Raw genomic sequence first — 20,087 nt, forward strand, 5'->3', positions numbered from 1 at the left:
CAAAAGATTAACATAGAAACTACTTCAAAACACATCAAAAACCTCCATGACTGAAGCCCAACACTAAAACTCTTCTCTACGGCTCACTAGTGATCTCTATATGAAACCACACCAAGCAACTAGGGGGGTTTTTGTCGTCGAAACCAACAACTCCAGGAGGGCTTTCGTCCTCGAGACGCTTTGGAAGAAATCAAGTTATCTCCAACAACAAAAGCACATAACATTTCATGGCTAATCTTGCAAATGAGCCCTCAATCTCCTTTAATAACTTTTCTAAAGGGAAATAATGATAAATTGAAAATAATTATTTCCATTATCCACCAAAATCACCTTTTTGAAAAATAAATAATATTTATCATGTGCAAAAGGCCTCTTTCCCTAGGAGTCCAACTTAAAACACAACTTAACACCTCTTTAATGAGTCATTCAACTAAGTTGTCCCTTTTTAATATTTCACCATTAGACAACTTAAGTGAATAATTAATTAATTATTCAATAATTTACCTTAGTTGGGAAAAGTACCCAAATGATATAACTATGCAATTTTGCTCATAGCAAAGTGATCCTGAAGCCTTAGGACGATAAACTGAAGCAACTAGGTGACTTATTAGAAATAGAAAACTCCTCCAAGAAGTTTGGAGAACTCCCAAAAGGCTGGAGAACAATTCTGAAAGCATCAAGAGGCCCCACATATCCAACAAAACACAATGCCATGAAAAACAACTCTACTAGATTTATCCTGCGTTTTCCAAGGACTTTGGAGTTCTCCCAACTCATCAATCTGTCTACAAGAAAACTTGAAAAATAGGGTAATTGTTCATAAATCAATAATGCTTAAAAAGGGGACCTAACACACTAGGATCATCATTGATCTTAGCCAAAAAGGGAGACACCTACATTACGCAAACAATTTGTTGTTTGATTTCTCTCCCTTAAACAATGGCTAAACTTAATGATACCAAAGCTTCTGCCAATCAGCTTCACTTCATGATGTTTCTTACATGCCAATCCCACAAGCTATATTTGATACACCCTAAAACAATGATTTTAGTATCCTCTTCTACCTCCAAAAGCTTACACTACGTAGAAGAAGTGAGTTCCAACCCTTCAAGGAGTGCTAAAGCTATCAATTCATTGTTCATCTTGGAGCCAAAGAAGAAAGAAGCACCTTTTACTAAGGAACTCAAAGACATCCTAAGCACACCCGCTCCAGCAAAACACAGATTTCCTTTCATTGCACCATCAAAATTAAGCTTCAGAAATCCATCATGAAGTGGATTCCACTTACTTGCTATATGCTTCTCTTCTTTCTGTCTTTCCCCAAATACTCAATTTTTTAATACTAGCACCCATGTAGAAATGCATTAGCCCTTAATCATTGGATTACACTTTCATAATTAACTCAATGGAAATGATAGCAAGAGATCAATCTGTGCCTTATCCTACTGGCACAAGGCCAAGGATTATTGATAGAACGAGTGATTTCACTTAGCATTAACAGATAGCTTTAAAAATGAGTAGTTTCCAAGTTCTTTCCTTTTATATCATGAGCATTTCCAACTAAATAGTCATAATACGAGAAGAACATTAAGAGAAAGTCAAGGATCCCCCTCCAACAAAGGTGATGTGACTAAATAAGTTGAGATGGCTACAAGAAAGAAAACATTTATATATCACAAAATTACAATGTGTGTAAATCATCTAAATGCGTTAGTATTTCCAAAGTAAAATTAATGAGGAGCATAATGCAAATAGAGAGAGAAAGTTGGCCTACAATGATATCTCTATCACAAATCCTCTGTAATCGTTCCCCTTGAAGGAGATTTTCAATCATATTTACATCAACTTCAAAAGTTTCTGCAAGACAAAGAACATGAAGTATGTTAAAAGCTAAAACTTGACAATATTCAGACAAAAGTTCACAAAACATTTCCATTAACCTGCAATTTTAAATATTATTCTCACTTTACGAATCAGCAGGACCTTTACCTTGCAGTGAGATTGCTTGACAAGAGAATCAATAAAATGAAATTCCATTTTATATACACATCAAGCACAAATATCATAAGTAACCAAGTAGAATTACATGGATACAGAAAACAGAAGAAAATGGAAACATTTGAGAATTTGGAAACTCAAATTGACAGTGGACAAATAAAATGAAGACTAACCAAGGTTTCGGCTTTGGATTCCAATTAGTTCTATCCCAGATATTTCCAGCACACGATCAAGCTCCCTTACATTGGATACCTGCAAACAGAAAAGGGGCATTCCAAATACATGTCATGGAAGCAAATTACAAAGCCACAAAGCATACAATACTTTTTGTTCACCCTTTTCATATGAAGTCAATAAGAAGAGATTAAATTAAGATTGTATAACACACATAGCTCTCATACTTACATGGGGCACTAACTCCAAACTCTAAAAGATTATAATCCTACAAGCCACAAGGAGCAACCACTTAATCTTTTTATCAAAAGGAAAGTTATCCTTCCAGGTACTTTTTCACAATTTCAGGTAGACCATCACTTTAAAGATGATACAATACTACAAAGAGCTCATGGTCAAGGATGTTTCTAGAAAGTACTTGCAAAAAGTGAATCTCAAATGCATATAATTACTTACGGGATCCACATAGTTTTTGATATATCTTACATGTTTTATGGTTTCTTTATTGCCATGATGTAAGTGTACCTGGTTAGATGATCTAATACAACAAACATGTTGCTTTTCCCTATGAAGCAGGTAAGTATCAATGAAGTCCACATAAATCTCTTCCTATTTCTGGCTTGGAATGTGTAATGGCTGTAATTAGCCTAGTTGTACTCCTAACTCACTCTTCATTTGTTTACCAGATTCACTAACTGAACTGGACAGTTCTAGTATTATTCCTAATTTTGGGTATCTGGTGACATGCCTCAGATTCTTCAGATTTGTCAGGTCCTTCCCTGAAACATCCCAAAAATGGGCTTTTTGCCAGAAGAACCTGTGGCAGGTACTGAGTTTTAAAAAAGAGAAAGAAAAACCTAAACTAAAATAGAACTAGCTTAAACTTAAATCATACTTTATAAACCTATGATATTTTTTATTATGTAGTGGTACGTTAATTCTTGTGTAGCTTAAAGCAGATCACTTACAAACATTGATATTATGGTTATTTTTCTTTATATAGTTTGTAAAGATGCTTCCATGCAATACATAACCAAGGTTCCAAAAGGGTTAACATTTTCGCTACTTGTATATTCAGTTTGAATTCCTTCCCAATAAAAGGACTGTTCTACATTGTAATAAGTTTTGAAAAAAACAAGTCCAAGAGCCAGCGAATCATGATTTTTCCTCAGCACTTGCATCCTATACTTTGAAGAATGTGGCAAGTAAAGATGTCCTTTGGATCATTCTGCATAATTTTTCCATGAAAATTTAGGATACCTACTTATTTGAAAATTTAGGCATTTGCTTATGATGTTTTATTCTTTAGAATTGCAATTGAATTGAATCTTAGAATTGATGTATTTCAGTTATTTTAACATGCATTTTAATTTTGGAGATCTCATTTTACCCTTATCATGCTGGCAAAATTTCTCTAAAACCCTATGTGTTGTGAAAAGTAGAATCTTGTGCATTTTACGATCATTAGGCTATGATTGGATTTTAGAAATATTCAGTTTTTTATTTTTGAAAATTCAAGCTTTCATAGTGTTTGATGATTGCAACATAAATTTACAAAATGCAAAATATAGGAAATGTGGATAGTTTATATTTTGTGACAAAAGGTCTCATGTTGGATATGCATTGTTTGACCTTTTGAATAGGAGCGTTATGTGTTTTGAACTTGTTTTCCTTGCCACTTTTTTGGGCCAAGTTTGACTTTTGGACTTGGGATTGGATATTAGAGTTAGGAGTAGAGTGGATCTATACCTGTAATGTCCCCACTTTGAAATATAATTTAATAATAAATAATAATAATAAAATTAAAATACAAAAGAATAAAAATAAAATTTAATTTAAAATTTAAAATAATATAATTAAGTATAATTAAAATTTAATTAAGTTAATGAATAGTCAAAAGACATGAAATGAAAAGTTGTGACTCCCTCAATCATGAGATATAAAAGGGAGAAGAGAACCTCATTTGAGAGGGAGAGGAGAGAGAAAGGAAAAAGGAAGGGAGCATTTAAATCAAGGAAAGATTAATGGAAGAAGAAAAGGAATGAGAAGTAGATAAGGAAGTGGCAAGCGCTCTGTCAAAAGGGTGCTAATTATGAAAGGTTGTGTCTCTTGCTAAAAGGCATACATGATGAAGAGGTGCAACCTCTCCCTCACATTGGGAGATATAAAGGGAAGAAGGTTCATTTGAGGAAGGGATCCAAGGGAGATCAGTTTGGAGAATGATATATTATTCTCAAACGCAGCAATTAAAAGTGGTAACTCAATTCTCATGGACGGTGGTGCCTCAATCCATATGAAAGGTGGTGACTCTTTCACCAATAAAGTATAAAGGAAAGATCATAGACTTTTGTTTAGACAAGATCTGAGTGTAAATTATAGCAGATTTCTGAAGGAAATTTATGTGCAGATTTGGAGATCATTATAGCAGACTTATGAGCAGATATGTAGCAGACTTGTGAGCAGAATTTAAGGATTATGGCAGTAATCAAACCAAAATTACATTTGCATCAGCAAATGCAGTCATATCTACAGCAAGGCAATCTATTATAATCTATTAGATTACTTTAGAAATATGCTTGAATCTAAATATCCACACTTATTGATCATGTCGAAGGAAGGAAGGGAGTGCAAGGAGGGGGAACGGTGAAAGATTCCTCGCTAGGTATGGCACCTAGTAAAGACGATTAAGGACCACGAGGCCACCTCATGATGATGGTTAAGGACCACATGAGGCCAAGGAGGATAAGATCCTAACCTTGGGCCTAGGGTTGACGGTCAAGGGCATCCTATTGCAGCTCCCCTGCTATCTCCACATTGATCAATTGTTGAAGTGAATCAATCATTAGAGATGAGAGGTTGATATTGTAAAGTTATTTCAATTTTAATTAAAGAACAAGTTATGAACTATGAATGCTATATATGGATATGAGGAATTATGTCAATGTCTAATAATTCTGATTTTTATCTGCAGGTCTGAAGGAGAGAGATCATTTACTATTTTCTATGTCTTCTCCAAATGAATTCAATTGGCATATATATCATTTAGGCAACCGGTCAATTGGTGTATTGACCGGTCATGCCTTTTAGGCATGACCGATCAATGCATCCATTGATCGGTGCCTTTGCAATTATACCATTAACACAATGCTGATTATCGGTTCAAAAACCCCCGATAGCATATTGTAATATCATAATATAATGACTGATCAATTTAATGAATCGGTTCATATAAACACCGATGATTCAAAGTGCACGATGTATATAATCCAACCGGTGCATTTGTTAACCAATGTTAATGCCAAATGAAGCGGTGTATTCATTAAACCCGATAACAAATATGCCCGTTATAATTAAGCCCGATAACTTATAGCATTTAATATGCTATCGGGTTAATACCCCGATAGCATATTAATGCCAATTAACAATTGACATTAATATGCTATCGGGTTGTTAGCCCGATAGCATAATGATAAGCAATGTTTGTACAATCCGATAATCATATGCAATATAAATCAGACATGAAGCATGTAGATAAATAACAGAACAAGGAAGGTTAGGAAGATCTTATCTTGCATAAGCTACCATGCATTAACAGATATGATGGAGGTGAACAGTGTAAAGCCCTCACTAGGTACACCACCTCATGATGATGGTTGAGGACCATCGGTTAAGGACCACATGAGACCACAAAGGATAAGGTCCTGTTGTTGGGCCTCGGGTAGAGGATACTTGGGGCACCTCATCATGTGTCCCAACACAACCCTCGCTATGTTTGAGCTTCCATATATAGAATTGGATGTATTTCATGAGTTATATCTACATTGTTGTCCAATCTAGTTGTAAGTTTCCAAAACAAGCTTATCTCACCTTATTCTTGAGTGAAGATTATATCTCTAAGTATGCTTTGCCCTTGTTTCATTTTGGATTTGTGAATTTAGGGTAAAGTATGAGGTGTTCCCAAAAGGGGACATTACAATACTTGCCCTTCGAATTCGGGGATGGCCCAATAAGAAGCATTGTAATGTGAAATGTTAATGAAATAAAATGAATGGGGGATCAAATATTAAAAACATACTTAATTCACAACTTGAACATTGCTTACATTGAAGGCCTATATGAAATCATGTAAGATAGTACTAAAAAATCCACTAAAGGCCTATATGTTATTGTGCAAAAGCGTACTATAAACATGACTTGCATTGAAGGCTTATTCAAAATCATGCAAGCTAGTACTATGGATATTATTTTCATTGAAAGCCTATATGGAATTGTGCAAGATAGTCATCACAATTTACATCTAATGCATTGTAGTTTCTTTCCAATTGCTTATCAAGTCACTGGTACCTTATGGGCCCTTGTAATTGTTTTGCAAGATTATGGATGGCACATCAACTCCTTCGAATTATTAGCTCTAGCTTTTTCTCAGGGATTATCTTATGAAGAAAAAAGATTTTTGTAATATCTAGCGAAGGCCTTCAGAATCATGTCCTGTTCAGTCAATATAGTGCCCTCCTCACATATACTATCAATAACAATTCTAGCCTCTTTGGCTTTGAGAATTTGGAAGAAGTATTTAGAACCTTTGTCACCTTGGTCAACCCAGTTAATTCTAGCTCTGGTTCTAGCCCCTTGGATCCTCCTGTTCTAAATTCTTCTCAAAGAGTTTTTAGCTAAACTGATAGCCTGTCGTGCCTCCAAATTATGTGGCTCCATCTGAACAATCCCCTCCGCCCTCTGTAAGGCATGATGAGCGATAGCCTCCTCCATACTAGCATCTTTAGCCAGTTTCTTACCAACTGTCTGAAAGAGGTTTTTCCAACTCTTAATGTTCTGATCCCATTCGAGGATGGGGCTATTGTATTTATTGATATTCTTATTGAACTAACTGATTAAGAAGGCAGCTTGAATAACCTCCTCTTCTTCCAGCAAGCTAGAGTTAAGAGCAAAATTCTTTGAGGGACAATTTCTCCTAGGTGGGAGGTTGGAATAAGAGAATAGGGCCTGGATAGGGTGGTGGTCTGAGAGGGTATAGGGAGTATCTTTCACTAGGGAACCATCATGGCTTTTGACAACCCTAAAAAAATCCTTATTAAAATAGAATCTGTCCAACCTGCAGTATATCCTCTTATTGCCTCTCTGATAATTACACCAAGTAAACCAAATATTTTGATTCTCTCTGGGACAATTTGCAAGAGGGTCTACAAGACCAAGTTTGCCAACCATTCTTTTCCAGAAAAATCTTTCCTCTCCTTTCCAATCCACCCTAGTACCTCCAAATTTATCTCTCTGATACTCCACCATATTGAAGACACCTCCAACCAGCCATGGCAAGTCTTCCATCTCCGACATCCAATTCCACATCTTTGTCCTTTCTCTGTAATCATTTGCTACATATATAGAGCAGATTCCAAACTCCACATCCTTGATTTTCAATACCACCCAAACCAATCTATTGCATGGAGAGCACCCCCACCTTGAAACGCATTTGGACCATTTAGGGCTCAACAGAATAGCAGCTCCCCCTTTACCCTTGTTATGGTGTGTTGCAAAGAATTTTGCATCTCTCCAAATACACTTCAAATTGATATCTAGCCAAAAGTCCACAACCTTAATCTCCTAAATAAGCAAAATGTCTATACTCATACAGTTTGAGGAACCTCTTGACAACATATTTTCTATCCGGGGATTCCAGCCCCCTCACATTCCAAGATGCAATGTGTAAATCCATGAAAAATGTTAAGGGGTGGAGTCCACAGGGGGTCTAAAGTTGTTGAAACATTTAGGCAACTGACCTATGGAGGCATTGCTGGGAGATTGCAATGCTATAGCTTTACTAGGTCTCCCTCTTCTTTGTTTGAAAACAAAAAGTTGATCTGCCCCAAGGTGTGGAGTACCCTCAGGTTTCTTGCCTTTTTTTGTTTCTTAGGTTTTTTGTTGGCAGCCTTCTTGATCCCAATTTTTTCCATAACATCATCCATAGTATTAACATCCTACTTTCCTTTAAAGGGGACAATGGCCCATTTGATTGCTTTCTCATCCTCATTCAAGCCTACACTTCCCATATCTACTTCCATATTGTCACCCCTCACCTCCACAATAGAGGGCCCTAGATTCAACAAAGGCATTCCATCCTCCTTAGTGGCTCCCAAACCATACCTCAGGGGAGGAGTGCTGGAGGTGCACCAAGAGTTCATTAACCAATCAATATTACAGTTCTCCCCTACATCAATGGTGGCAGGGATATTCATGGAAGAGGTGGAGGCAAAACTCACAACACCTTCCCTGTCAGGCATGGCAAGGGAGTCACTAGGCTTATCAATCCCATTAGAGGGGGGTATCTGAGTGTTGGGAGGGCTTTTCCCCTCTTTAATCAGCCCCGGTTTGATCAAATGTTGGACCCTATCTCTGGTCACATTGAGCTTTTTGAATTTTTCCAAAGTAAGTTGTTGAGCATTGAGCCTACCTTTAGGAGGAGCCTTAGAAGTGACCACCGGAGGTGGAGGGGGCCTCTGGCTGAAAGGTTCAGCACAAGAAACTCTCTTGATTTAGACTCCCCTGAAGAAACAGTGGAGGAAGCAGCGGAGGGTGAGGAATCGGCCACTGGAGAGGGAACCTCAGCATCGGGAGTGGAAACAACAGAGGAGGAGGAAGGGGAGTGTAGGTCAGATGAGGAAGGAGCGGAAGCCTCCACAGTGTCAGAGGAGGGACTGGAAGAATCCATGGGAGGATTGGTAGGGTTTTTATTTTTAGCTTGCCTCTTGATTATAGGACAATTTTTCCTAATATGTCCTCTTTTGCAAAGAAAACAAGCATTGATGCCACTAAGATATTCAATAGGACGGGAGATAGATTCTGTGATAAGCTCAATTTTGAGGTCCTTCGGGAGATCTTGTCCCGAATTGAGAGCAATCAACATGCGGGCATCCATGTGCAGGAGGAGGGATGTTGTTTCATCAACCCTAATCACCCTACCAAGCGATTCTATCGCTTTCGGAATAACATTCCACAAATATGGAGGGACACTCTTAATGGTAATCCATCTAGGGCTCAACAGAGCCAAGATTTCATCAAAATTAGCCTTAGGATCCCAGGATAATGCTCTAAAACAGCTCGAGCCTATAGACAAGTATTGTTTCCTCACAACTTCAGATTGACCTTGGGCAACAGAAAAAATAATCTACTCGATAAGAAAGCATGATCCTCAGCATATCTCATGATGGTATCCCAATGGTGATGCAGATTAGTCCCTGGCAAGATCCTGATGTAGAAGATGAAGCAGTGTCTAATCTGAAAATTGCTATCCTGAAAATGCTTCCGCTATCATAAACACAAAATACCTCAATAACACTTAGCCTCCAAGTGTCAAAAAGGCAGTCTCAAGCACACCAAGTCAAACAACCAACTGCAATCATCAATGCAACATCTGTAAATGTGTAGTCCAACACCATGAAATGACTACAATAACTAACACTCACCAATTTGGATGTTGGAGAACCAAACCTTTATTGGAAAATCTCCCACAATCTGCTGCTATAAGACTTACAGGTACTCAAAATCAATCTGCTCATTAACTGATGTTGCCAAAATCAACATGGTAATGTAAGGCAGCAGCTGTCATAATGAATTAATCTTGAATACATAGGAGATGTGAGCATGGAAGTGGCTGGAAGGACTTATCAACCAGCCAAATCACCTCTACCATCCAGCTCCAACTGAAAAATACTCCACTGTTGGGCTAGAAATGCTTGCCAAACCATCTGCATGCAAGGAACCAAAGTCCTATGTAGGCTGATTGGACAATGGACAGCAACTCCAATTCTATGATCTCACCCACACCCCCAATCCTAAATCAAATATTGCACAGCTGAAAGTTTCACCTAGATCCCAAATTATATGATTCCCACCAACCATCACACTAAAATCAAGAAGTACTCCATCATCCAACTAAAAAAGTGGATTATCAAAATAAGACTCAGTATACATCTCAAACAATGGATTATCAACAAACTGAAAAACTATCGTTATTCTCATGCTCAACCCAATCCTCCTGCTGATCCAAACTTTCGTTTTCTGATTTCTTGAGTCAATGGACTAGATCAAAAACCTCGTATGCTATCAAGTTCTTTAATTACTTGCCCAATCTGCTTGGCCCTTTCTTCATTCTCTTGTTCCATCAATTATTTGACCACATAAAGCTGATTTTCTGCTTCAATTAATGCTATTTGGGTGTGGTTCAATAAGTCTTTAGTTGCTTTAAGCTCATGGGTGAGCTCTTCCACCTTTGCTCTTGTCTCCTTGTATGTAGTTAAAGCCTCATCTACCAATTTGATAGCCACATCCCTACCATTGATCATGTGCAAGTATGCTGATATTACTTCCTCCATTGTACTCAATTATTTTCAGCAAGGGTAATATTTTGTTCACGTTGATCTCTGTCTTTGGGATGAAATTTTCAACAAGACTCTTCATGCCATCCAATTGGGATACAATTTGCACTTCATTTTCAGCAATTACCAACAGTTGTTTCTTCCAGCCATTCTCACAAATGTCAAGACTATGCCAAGTTAATGAACTACTATTATAATGCATATCAAAATCAGAATCAATTCCATACCTTTCAATGGTATCACCATGGCTGCCCCAATCTCATGTACCTCTCCTGCAAAGCTTGTTCCATCTCCATCACTAGGCTTTTGACCAAAATCAGCTTCATTCATTAAATTTCCAGATTTGCCTACAAGATCATACCTCTCAAAATCAACTCCCTCTAAGGCATCCTCTTTGCATATTTTATCCTCTAAAGTTAGGACAACACTTTGGTCAAAAGGATATTCATCCCAAACTGGTTCTTCGTCATATTTTGGTGCCCAAAAACCTGGATCTCATGGATCTATGAGCTGATGGCTTTGATTTAAAAGAGTGTGCTCGTTGTGTACCTCATGAGGGTTGATTCCCTAAACAAATCACTCTCCAAATCAAGGAGACTTACACTATCATGAACACTCCTGTCCATAGGCTCTGTTTGGAAATCTAACCAACACCCATCTGAACTATCATTACTAAAGTGAGATAAGAGACCATCATTATAAACTGATTTGGAGACTTCAACATGCTCTTCTTTTGAAAATGCATAGTGATCTCAACATTTTCATCATTTACATTTAATCCACTAGTGTCATCAAGGAAACCAATAGTCACAGAAATCTCATTGGATTGGTCTGAACCTGTACTGAAAGCTGCTTGTCATCTTCATCAAACACATCCTCGTCATTTTTAGATGCATGCAGATCAATGGAATCATTTTCAGACTTTGTCATACATACCTTATGAGATAAGGTATTTTCTTCATAAGAAACTTTTGCTATGAACTCCTCTTCTTCCTCGTGCCCCTCATTGTCCAAGAAAGATTTCAGCTTCTCCTCACAGTGTTTGAAAACATTGCTAACCAATTCATATGCAAATGTAGAAGTAACATGCACTTGCCTCATAAACAGCCAATAACATGATAACATGGCTTGGGAGATAGCATCACTTTCATTAATAATCAAGGCCAAAATGGTTCTCATGCAAACAGAAATAGTTTCTTCATGATCCTCATTGATAGAAGCTATAAAATGATGAAACATTTGAAGAATAAGATCATCATAGTCTAAATCAATCAAGAGAATACATGATCTGAATTCTGACCTTTGCCATCAATTCTAAAATCTTAACTCTTACCAAAAGAAGGGATTTTGATATTATCTAACCCATGAAAGCTTTCAATAATCTACAGCAATATCTCCCTCATTATGTCATCATTGTAGGGTGCTTCAAGATCTGAAATTCCTATAATTTCACTGAGACAAGTGGTGACTGCAAGTCTCACGTGTTCATCTGAATACTTCATAAGTTAGGGCTGGACTAATGCAATCAATGGCACCTCTATTGCCCATTTCAAAACCTCACAATCTGATTGGTCTAAACTTGCTAAGCACATTTCCAATTTTTCAATCTATCAAGTACAACTCCCATTGCCAGATACCGAGATTCAAGTTGTTTTCCCAATGCATAAAGCATACTACTCACATCCATTACTTTCAACGAAGGCTCATACTTGAGAAGTTTGAAAGATACCCTAAAAAAATTTGTCAAAGGATTTTTTTCTCTATTAGCCATCTTCAACATTGAAATCAACAATGAATAAACTCACATGCTGGCAGGTCATTTTGCTTTGATACCATTGTAATGCCCACCCTAGAATTTTTTTCCAAAACCCACAAATACTTTTGCTTCCTACTATGAAAGCATTTCATCAAACACTTTGTATGCTTCTGAAGAACGTAAAGTTTTGGCTTGCAAAGCTATGTGTTTCAGTTCTACAATCATTCCATACAACATCCACAGTGCAAGACTTTCATAAATGATATTAAATGGCAATGATTCAACCAAAGACAAATAGCTATATTTTTCAATAGGGCTGCTGTTGAATTTCAGACATACAGCGTTAGAAATAACTTGAATAAAACTCAGATTTTTCAGCCAAATCTCAGATACAATTTATCATAAAAATGACATTTGACAGTACAGGAATAAAATTAGTACAAAACAGAAATCTGTATGTCTCTAACCTTGCAATGGTGAACAATAATCTTCAAACCGCTGCTCCGTTGGTACAAAAATATGCATAAGCAATTTTGAAATCATCTACAAACTTCTATGTAGTCTGAGTTCCAGCATGAGGCTTAAAATCTCACACCAGGATTAAGTCCAACCTCGCACCATTATAATGCAAATAAGCTCACAAGGGTGTGAAGACTAATGAAGTTCAATCCCACAGAACCACATGGGTTTCACTAGAGAGAAATCAAATAATTTGCATAATGCAAATAAGTTCACAAAACCTCATTTTATACTTTTCCTGCCAAATTTTCCAAAAGATACATTTTAAAATTCACTTTTAATCAGTGTTCCACAAGCGTTGGGGACGGGGGGATGCAGGGACGAGTTTCGGGAATGGGGGAACAAAGGGCCTAAGTTTGGGGACAACGGGGGGGTGGCAGCAAGGGGGTGGCGGGGTGGTGGTGCTCATATAAATATAGTACTTGAAAAACTAGTTGTGAAAAAATGTATAAGAATTACATTTCAAATGAAACTATGGAAAATTAGTAAAAATATAAAATATAGTAAAATTGCAAATACTAAATACGAAGATTTCTTGAATGCTAAATAAAATTTGACAAATGAAATTGTCAAATTGGAGATTTCTATTATATCGAAAATATGAATATTATAAAGATGATTACATCATTACAATGAGTAGCAATAGCATTAGAATTACTAGAATGATATCAAAATAAGACTTATGTACAAATATCAAAATGTCAAAATGTAGTGAAGGGAGGCCTCTAATCATCTGCAAACTTCTCATCATTGGAACTACTGGACTCCTCATAGTCAAGATACCCTAAACTAACACCAACCAGACCTGCATCTGAAGTGGTAGCATCCTCATCAACATGTGATGGCTCCTCTAGCTCTACATCCAATCGTGTTGTCGGACTCTCTTTGTACACATGTGTCTTGCGGTCAATGAGACGCAAAGCACTATGTATAGCCACAAGCTTCTTTGCTCTCTTAGAGGTAAGTTTGTTCCTCTTAAGAAGAGTGGATGAAACTATATGTAGACCAATTCCTCTCAGCAGCTGAAAAACTAAGAACCTGAGATAGCAAATGAATTGTTGGAGTGGTAGTCAAAGATTTCTAACCATGACAATTCCAACACAAAAGTGGGTCCTCCTATGCCATAGTTTTTATATCCATCTTTGTCGTGTCTGAATAACCCCTAAGAGTGGCAAATTTTGTCCACTCAGGGTGAATTGTGTCGGCATCTCTAGCATCATACATATTCTCTATGCACCTAAAGAACCCTGCCTTCACCTCATCATCCTGAATTAGTGTAACTCTACTAGGCCTAGCCTTGTACCACATAGGATTCAAGGCATAGGCATCCATATGCAAGAGAGTGCTAAGCTTGTCCCATCTGTGCTGAATGATTGGTTGAATGTGCTCATAGTAGAATGCTAAAGTGGGGTCCTTCACTCGCATAGCAACCCTCATCTGGTCAAGCATAGAATTGATGCACTCATACACCTCTCCAAGGCTAGGTGCATCCCCATCCCCATATCTGATGACCTAGAAAACTGGAGCAATGGTGGAGACTGTATTTTGCATCAATCCAAAACACATCACTCTTCACTATCTCCTTCATCCTCCTCCCTTGTTTTCTCTTGGCCTCGGCCCACCTTTTCCACTCTATTGTCATAATCATGAGTTGTAGTGCCTCTTCCAACTCAATCACTCTCCAAGAGAATGAAATAGGATGCATATCTAGTCTCAACTAGTTTCAAGAACTCCTTTGAGAAGGCGTTGAAGAGTGCATGTGAAGTGTGGTAGTTGCTGATAAACATCTGCACATCTCTCGCATCACTTACCACTCCTCTAATCTAGTCAATCTTCCCCGTCATTGAGTGCATTGTTCATAGCATGCACACAACATGGAGTCCACCAAATATGTTTGTAGGCTGCCTCAATAAGTTTCCTTGTAGCTCTGCACACATGTGCTACATCTGTCACTACTTGGACCACATTGTGTGGCCCAACCTCCTTAATAGCCTCACTGAGGACCTCAAACTGAAAAATCAGCATCTTTGTGATGTCGTGTACAATCAACTGCTCTGAGAAAGTATGGGCCCTCTACACATGTAACCATGATGTTGATGAGTGAATGATGGCTAATGTTTGTCCATCCATCCATAACTATGCTACATCTAGAGTCCATCCAACATGCCTTCATCTTCTCCATCAAAACATTGATCTTGGAATAGTTCTAATCCAAGATCGTGGTCCTCAATTTGGTCTCACATGGTGGCACATATGATGGTCCACCTTTCGCCACCATTGACATCATCTCCTTATAATAAGGAGCCCGAGATACATGAAATGGGATGCCATTGGCAAAGAAGAACTTGCCAATGGCATCATCTATCTCATCCTTCAGCTGTACATTGAACAAATCAGCTATGGGGTTGCTTTGCAACTTGCATTTCCATGTCCCCTTAACCTCTCATGATCGGGCCACAGCACTGGAAGTGGATGAAGGTATTGAAATCACTCGTCTTGTCTACAATGTATGAGTAGAAGTATGTTGTTGGCCCTGCTGAAGCTATGCCCTACTAGACAAAGTAGTAGGGATTGCAACTACACTGTCATCAGGAATGCCCCAAAGCTTGTTGATCTCAATTCTATATTGAATGTTTTTAGGATCTTCCAAAAAGCAACACGAATCCACACATTTTCCTCTCCAAAAAAGGAAGTGTGCATTGACTCTAGTTATGCTGCCATACCATGCAAGACCACAAATGTTGCATTGCCACTTCCTTGTACCATCACCTGTCCCTGATGTGCCTGCTATTTTTGATGCAAACAGTTTGAGAGGAGATTTAGGATCATAAGGACCCTCAGCATACTGTGCCAATAACTCGGAAGGGCAAATTGTAGTAGCTGCTACACTTGCCATGAAACTAGATTGAGCTCCAATATCAACCCCATGGTCACCCCCCTCAACCTCAGGTTCATATTTTGAATCATTTCCATTATGACAATGGATTTCCATCTCATCCTCACTCATGTCATGAGAGCTCATTGTGATAGTGACATTGTATTTCACAAAATAAAAAATAAAAATAAATTCAATAAGCATGCAGTTTCAGCCTACTTTAACAAATTACAAATTTGAAAACAAAATTCAAATTTGAAAATTTGATGTTAAATCTTGAGGGCAAAATGATGAATGAATCATTCATCATTTTGCCCCCAAGATTCAACATCAAATCTGATTTTGAAATGAAACAAAGAAAAAACAAGTTTAAACAAGAAAAAAAATTGAAAATCAGAAAATGAAACAAACAAAAAACAAGAAATAACCTACCTTGTTCTTGAAAAATCTCTTCAAAATGTTGTAGAATCCTCTTCTTCTTGCTCCTTGTCACTCCTTGTCACTTGCACTCACTCTTCTCACTCCTTCAATCACTCTTTTCTGAGTTTTTTCTCCTCTTTACCTAGCTGGTTAAAAAAATCAGAAATACAAATGTGAGTGAAATCAATAATTTTAGGAGGTTGTAATGCATTGGGGGCATGGGTGGGGGCCCACGTCAAATTAGGGTTACCCACAAACCCCAAAAAATCGCTAAAAATAATTATTTTTATGACTTTAAAGCGCTTTTCAACATTGTCCGATGAGAGACACCTGCACGTCTCCCCGACCCTCGAGGGACACCTGGACGTCTACAAGGAGTCTTGGAGACACCGAGACGTCTCCAAGACTCCTTGGAGACATCGAGACGTCTCTGCGTCTCCAGCGGTGGTGGCGAGGGACGCCATGTCCCAGAGACAACCCCATCTCGAAGACGTGGGACTCGAGGGGGGGGGGGGGGAGATGTGTCCCTGTGGTTCACTACTTTTAATCAAGAATTAATTTTTGCTCCAAAAGACCCTGTTATGAAACAATAATAATATTTGATATGCAAGGTCCTTATTTTGTTCATCTACAATTTGAAGCTTTTTATCCCCTTTCCAAGAAGCTATAACACTGAGGTGCTTTTTAAATTATTTCAACAAAACTAAGCAACCTTAGTAAAATATTTAAATTAAATTCAATAATTTACTAGAGTTGCGGAAACTACTGAAAAGCACCGGAATCAAAATCTGACCATATAGGAATGATACTAGTGATGCAAAATGAAAATTGGGGCCGATCGAGTGACTTATTGTAAATAGATGCTCTCTCCAAAAATCTTGGAGAACACATCAAAAGTCAAAATTCACTTCGGAAAGTGTCACAGTAATCCTCTAGACCAACTAAGCTCATTGCCAACATCAAACATACCCTTAGACAAGACTGATGGTCACCGAAAAAGACGGAACTAACTACAAAGATGAAGGAAAATGGGAACATTACAAACACTGCACTCACAACTATAAGAGCCTTCTACAATAGCCATGCCCATTTCTTAAAGCAATATGATTCTGCCAACATAGAAATTCAGACCCTAGAAGATTGTTTACAGACCTTTTCCTATTACCATAGTTGCATTACATCTGTAAAACTCTCAATTAATCCCAAGTAATCACGATCTGACATATTTGCCATGTCATTTCCCAAGTTTTCAAAAAGTGGTTAGAATGTTTTCTATACACACCTATCTTTTTTGGCACATTTTTACGCTTAAGATATAATAAAATACAAAGCAAATGCAGACTGAAATTGTTGTTTGTAACTAGGATAATGTATGGGTTCGGATTGCCTTAAGGCAACATCCGAACCCACTTAGGACTGGGCCCCTTCCTAAAGGGTAACGTGGCCCAAGGTTAAGCCCAGCCCTATCCTAAAACCCCACGCTACAATAACAAACATTGGCGCCAAAATGGAAGAGGCCGACTTGCAAAATAAAAGGTTAAAGATGCATATAAATAAAAGACACTTTGCAAATCAATCATAATCATCTTCATTCCAGCGAATTAGCTCTGCCTGAAAAGTGCGAACTTACCCTTGGAGGGTGCGAAGTTGACCAGACTTATGTGAACAAGTTCTAGAGGACAAAGACAATTTTGGCGCAGGGATTAGAAGTGCAGATCTGTCATTTAAGAAGGATTCAGATTCGTCAAGGAAGCTAAGTATTGTACTTGTGCTATCAAGAGAATATATAATCTGACTAGAGGGTCTTTAATGCTGGGTTTTTCCTCCTTGGAGGTTTTCCCAGGGTATTTGTGTTTGTCTCTTGTTTACTTCCTTCATTTCTGATTTTACTAAATTATGACTTACTAAAATGCTACAAATCTGATTACAATCTAGGGCATAATTAAAGGATATAAATCTGATTAACAATCCTAGGGTATAAAATTACAGAAACTTCTTGGTTTAGAGTTAGGATTAGGATATTTTAAATTTTCTTTTTTTATTTATTTTGAATAGCTTTTTTTGTAAAGTTAAATTTTAAATTATAATGAAGGTTTTTATTTAATTAAATATCCTAATGAAAGTTTAGGTTAAAAAACACGGGGCTGTCCCTATAATAGGTAATGCTCCATAACACAACATCCTACTAATTTAGGGCTAGCCATATGTCTTTTATTTAAACCCTCTTAGGTGAAATTAATATAGTTTTTTAAATCATGTGAAGTTTATTATTAACACATTTATAATGTGTCGTGTCTTTTTATCTGCATGCACCATATTCTTCAAGAATAACAAAGTTAACTTTCTAGTAGTTTTAAAAATAATACATTATTTTTTAGTTCCCCTCTTTGGCCAAGTTTATGCATTGATCAATACAAGTTTCCATTTTATTCGTACAAATTTATGTACGGACCCTTGCCAGCTGGAAAAGATTTTAAAAGTCTTCAGGATCATTTTTTTCCTAGAAGAAAAGGTATACATACAAATATGTTGTATTATATAATCAGAGATGTATTGGATAATGTTACAACATTTCATAGGGCATCCTCATATAGATGCTAAAGAGATATAGGAATGATAAGCCACAACTTTTCAGGGTTTGTTAAAATAGTTAATTGTATAGTAACTAGGTTCATTACAGTGTGCCGATATCAAATTCTGCAACTACTAAGCATTTGAAATTCTCATTATGGCATCAAAAATCCATGTTACAGATGCATTAATCCATATTCTTGTAGAGTCTGAGTAACTGCCAAAATGACTTTTCTCTTTGATTCTAAGTTCTAACAAGAAGTCTAATGTACAGATCTTACAAAATCGTTATATTCAAAAATAAACCCAAAATTCTTTAACTGTATTTACCAAAATCATGCAGTCATTTTGATTTCCATTATGATATCCAGGCTTTAGCACAAATTCCAACATCCAAAAGCAAGGTTTAAATTCAACAAACCTCAACCAAGGCGGCCATCCCAAGGACTTTGCAAATCTTTGTCATATATTTTATGTCAAGGTCAGGCAAGATACTAGCCATTAAAAGAACTGCATCTGCACCTTTCAACCGAGCATAATATATTTGCCATGCATCAATGATGAATTCTTTGCACAATAAAGGACACTGCATTTCATTGTTCCAAACAGAAGAGTGAGAAAGCAACAAAAGGAAAGACTACTAAATTTCACCAAGATGGCATATTTGTCTTTAAACTGTTCATCGTGGATATTTTTCTTAGCTAATACCTTCTACATCACTATGAACTATACAAGCATACCAAACAGTGATATATTAATGCATTGTTTTAACTAAAAACTTGGAAAGCAGTAAATTGAGAACCACCTTTATCCCAGCATCTCGAACCGCCTGCAAATCTTCAAAGCTCCCCTGAAGAATGCAATAGACATATCATATTAAACAACATAAACATATCAAAATTTAAGATATATATTTTAAAAAATTAAAGTGCAAGAAATTACTAATATAGGCACGTTCTGATACACAAACTTCTTAAAATAGCGGATATTACCTGGTAATATTTGGAGTCTGTCCATACACTAATACAAGCTGCTCCTCCATTTTCATAAGCCTGGGCAATTTCAGCCTAAGAATGAAATGAAAGCACAGAGTCAAAGTTTAAGAAAAAAATCGCTACGCTATAACTTTGTAAACAGTTGAAACTCTCATTTGATGATAAGACCACTTATGTTTGATTTCAGATCATCATCACATCAAAGATGTCAGAAGCCACAAAAATCAAACTTATTTGACATGCAATTAGTAATATAATACACATGACACCATTTTTCATCAAAAATGCTGGAAAGCACATACTTCTTGATTATAAGATTTACTTTCTGAGATAGACAAATAATGTAATAGGCAACAAAAGAAAATGCAAGCACCTGAAAGAATACTTTCAAA

At 37.2% G+C, this 20,087-nt stretch overlaps 1 protein-coding gene across 1 annotated transcript in view; it reads right to left on the bottom strand.

The window, feature by feature from the left end:
* Positions 1-20,087, bottom strand: part of LOC131064890 (indole-3-glycerol phosphate synthase, chloroplastic) — an 87,577-nt gene that overhangs the window by 43,357 nt on the left and 24,133 nt on the right. Inside the window, exons 4-8 of the mRNA XM_057999222.2 lie at positions 19,693-19,767; positions 19,506-19,550; positions 19,122-19,286; positions 2,172-2,250; positions 1,775-1,857 (exon numbers count right to left, since the gene is read on the bottom strand). Of these exons, the coding sequence (XP_057855205.2) occupies positions 1,775-1,857; positions 2,172-2,250; positions 19,122-19,286; positions 19,506-19,550; positions 19,693-19,767 (447 nt within the window). The remainder of the gene's footprint in view (positions 1-1,774; positions 1,858-2,171; positions 2,251-19,121; positions 19,287-19,505; positions 19,551-19,692; positions 19,768-20,087) is intronic.

This window comes from Cryptomeria japonica, chromosome 1, assembly GCF_030272615.1.
Source record: "Cryptomeria japonica chromosome 1, Sugi_1.0, whole genome shotgun sequence".
Classification (NCBI taxonomy): domain Eukaryota; kingdom Viridiplantae; phylum Streptophyta; class Pinopsida; order Cupressales; family Cupressaceae; genus Cryptomeria; species Cryptomeria japonica.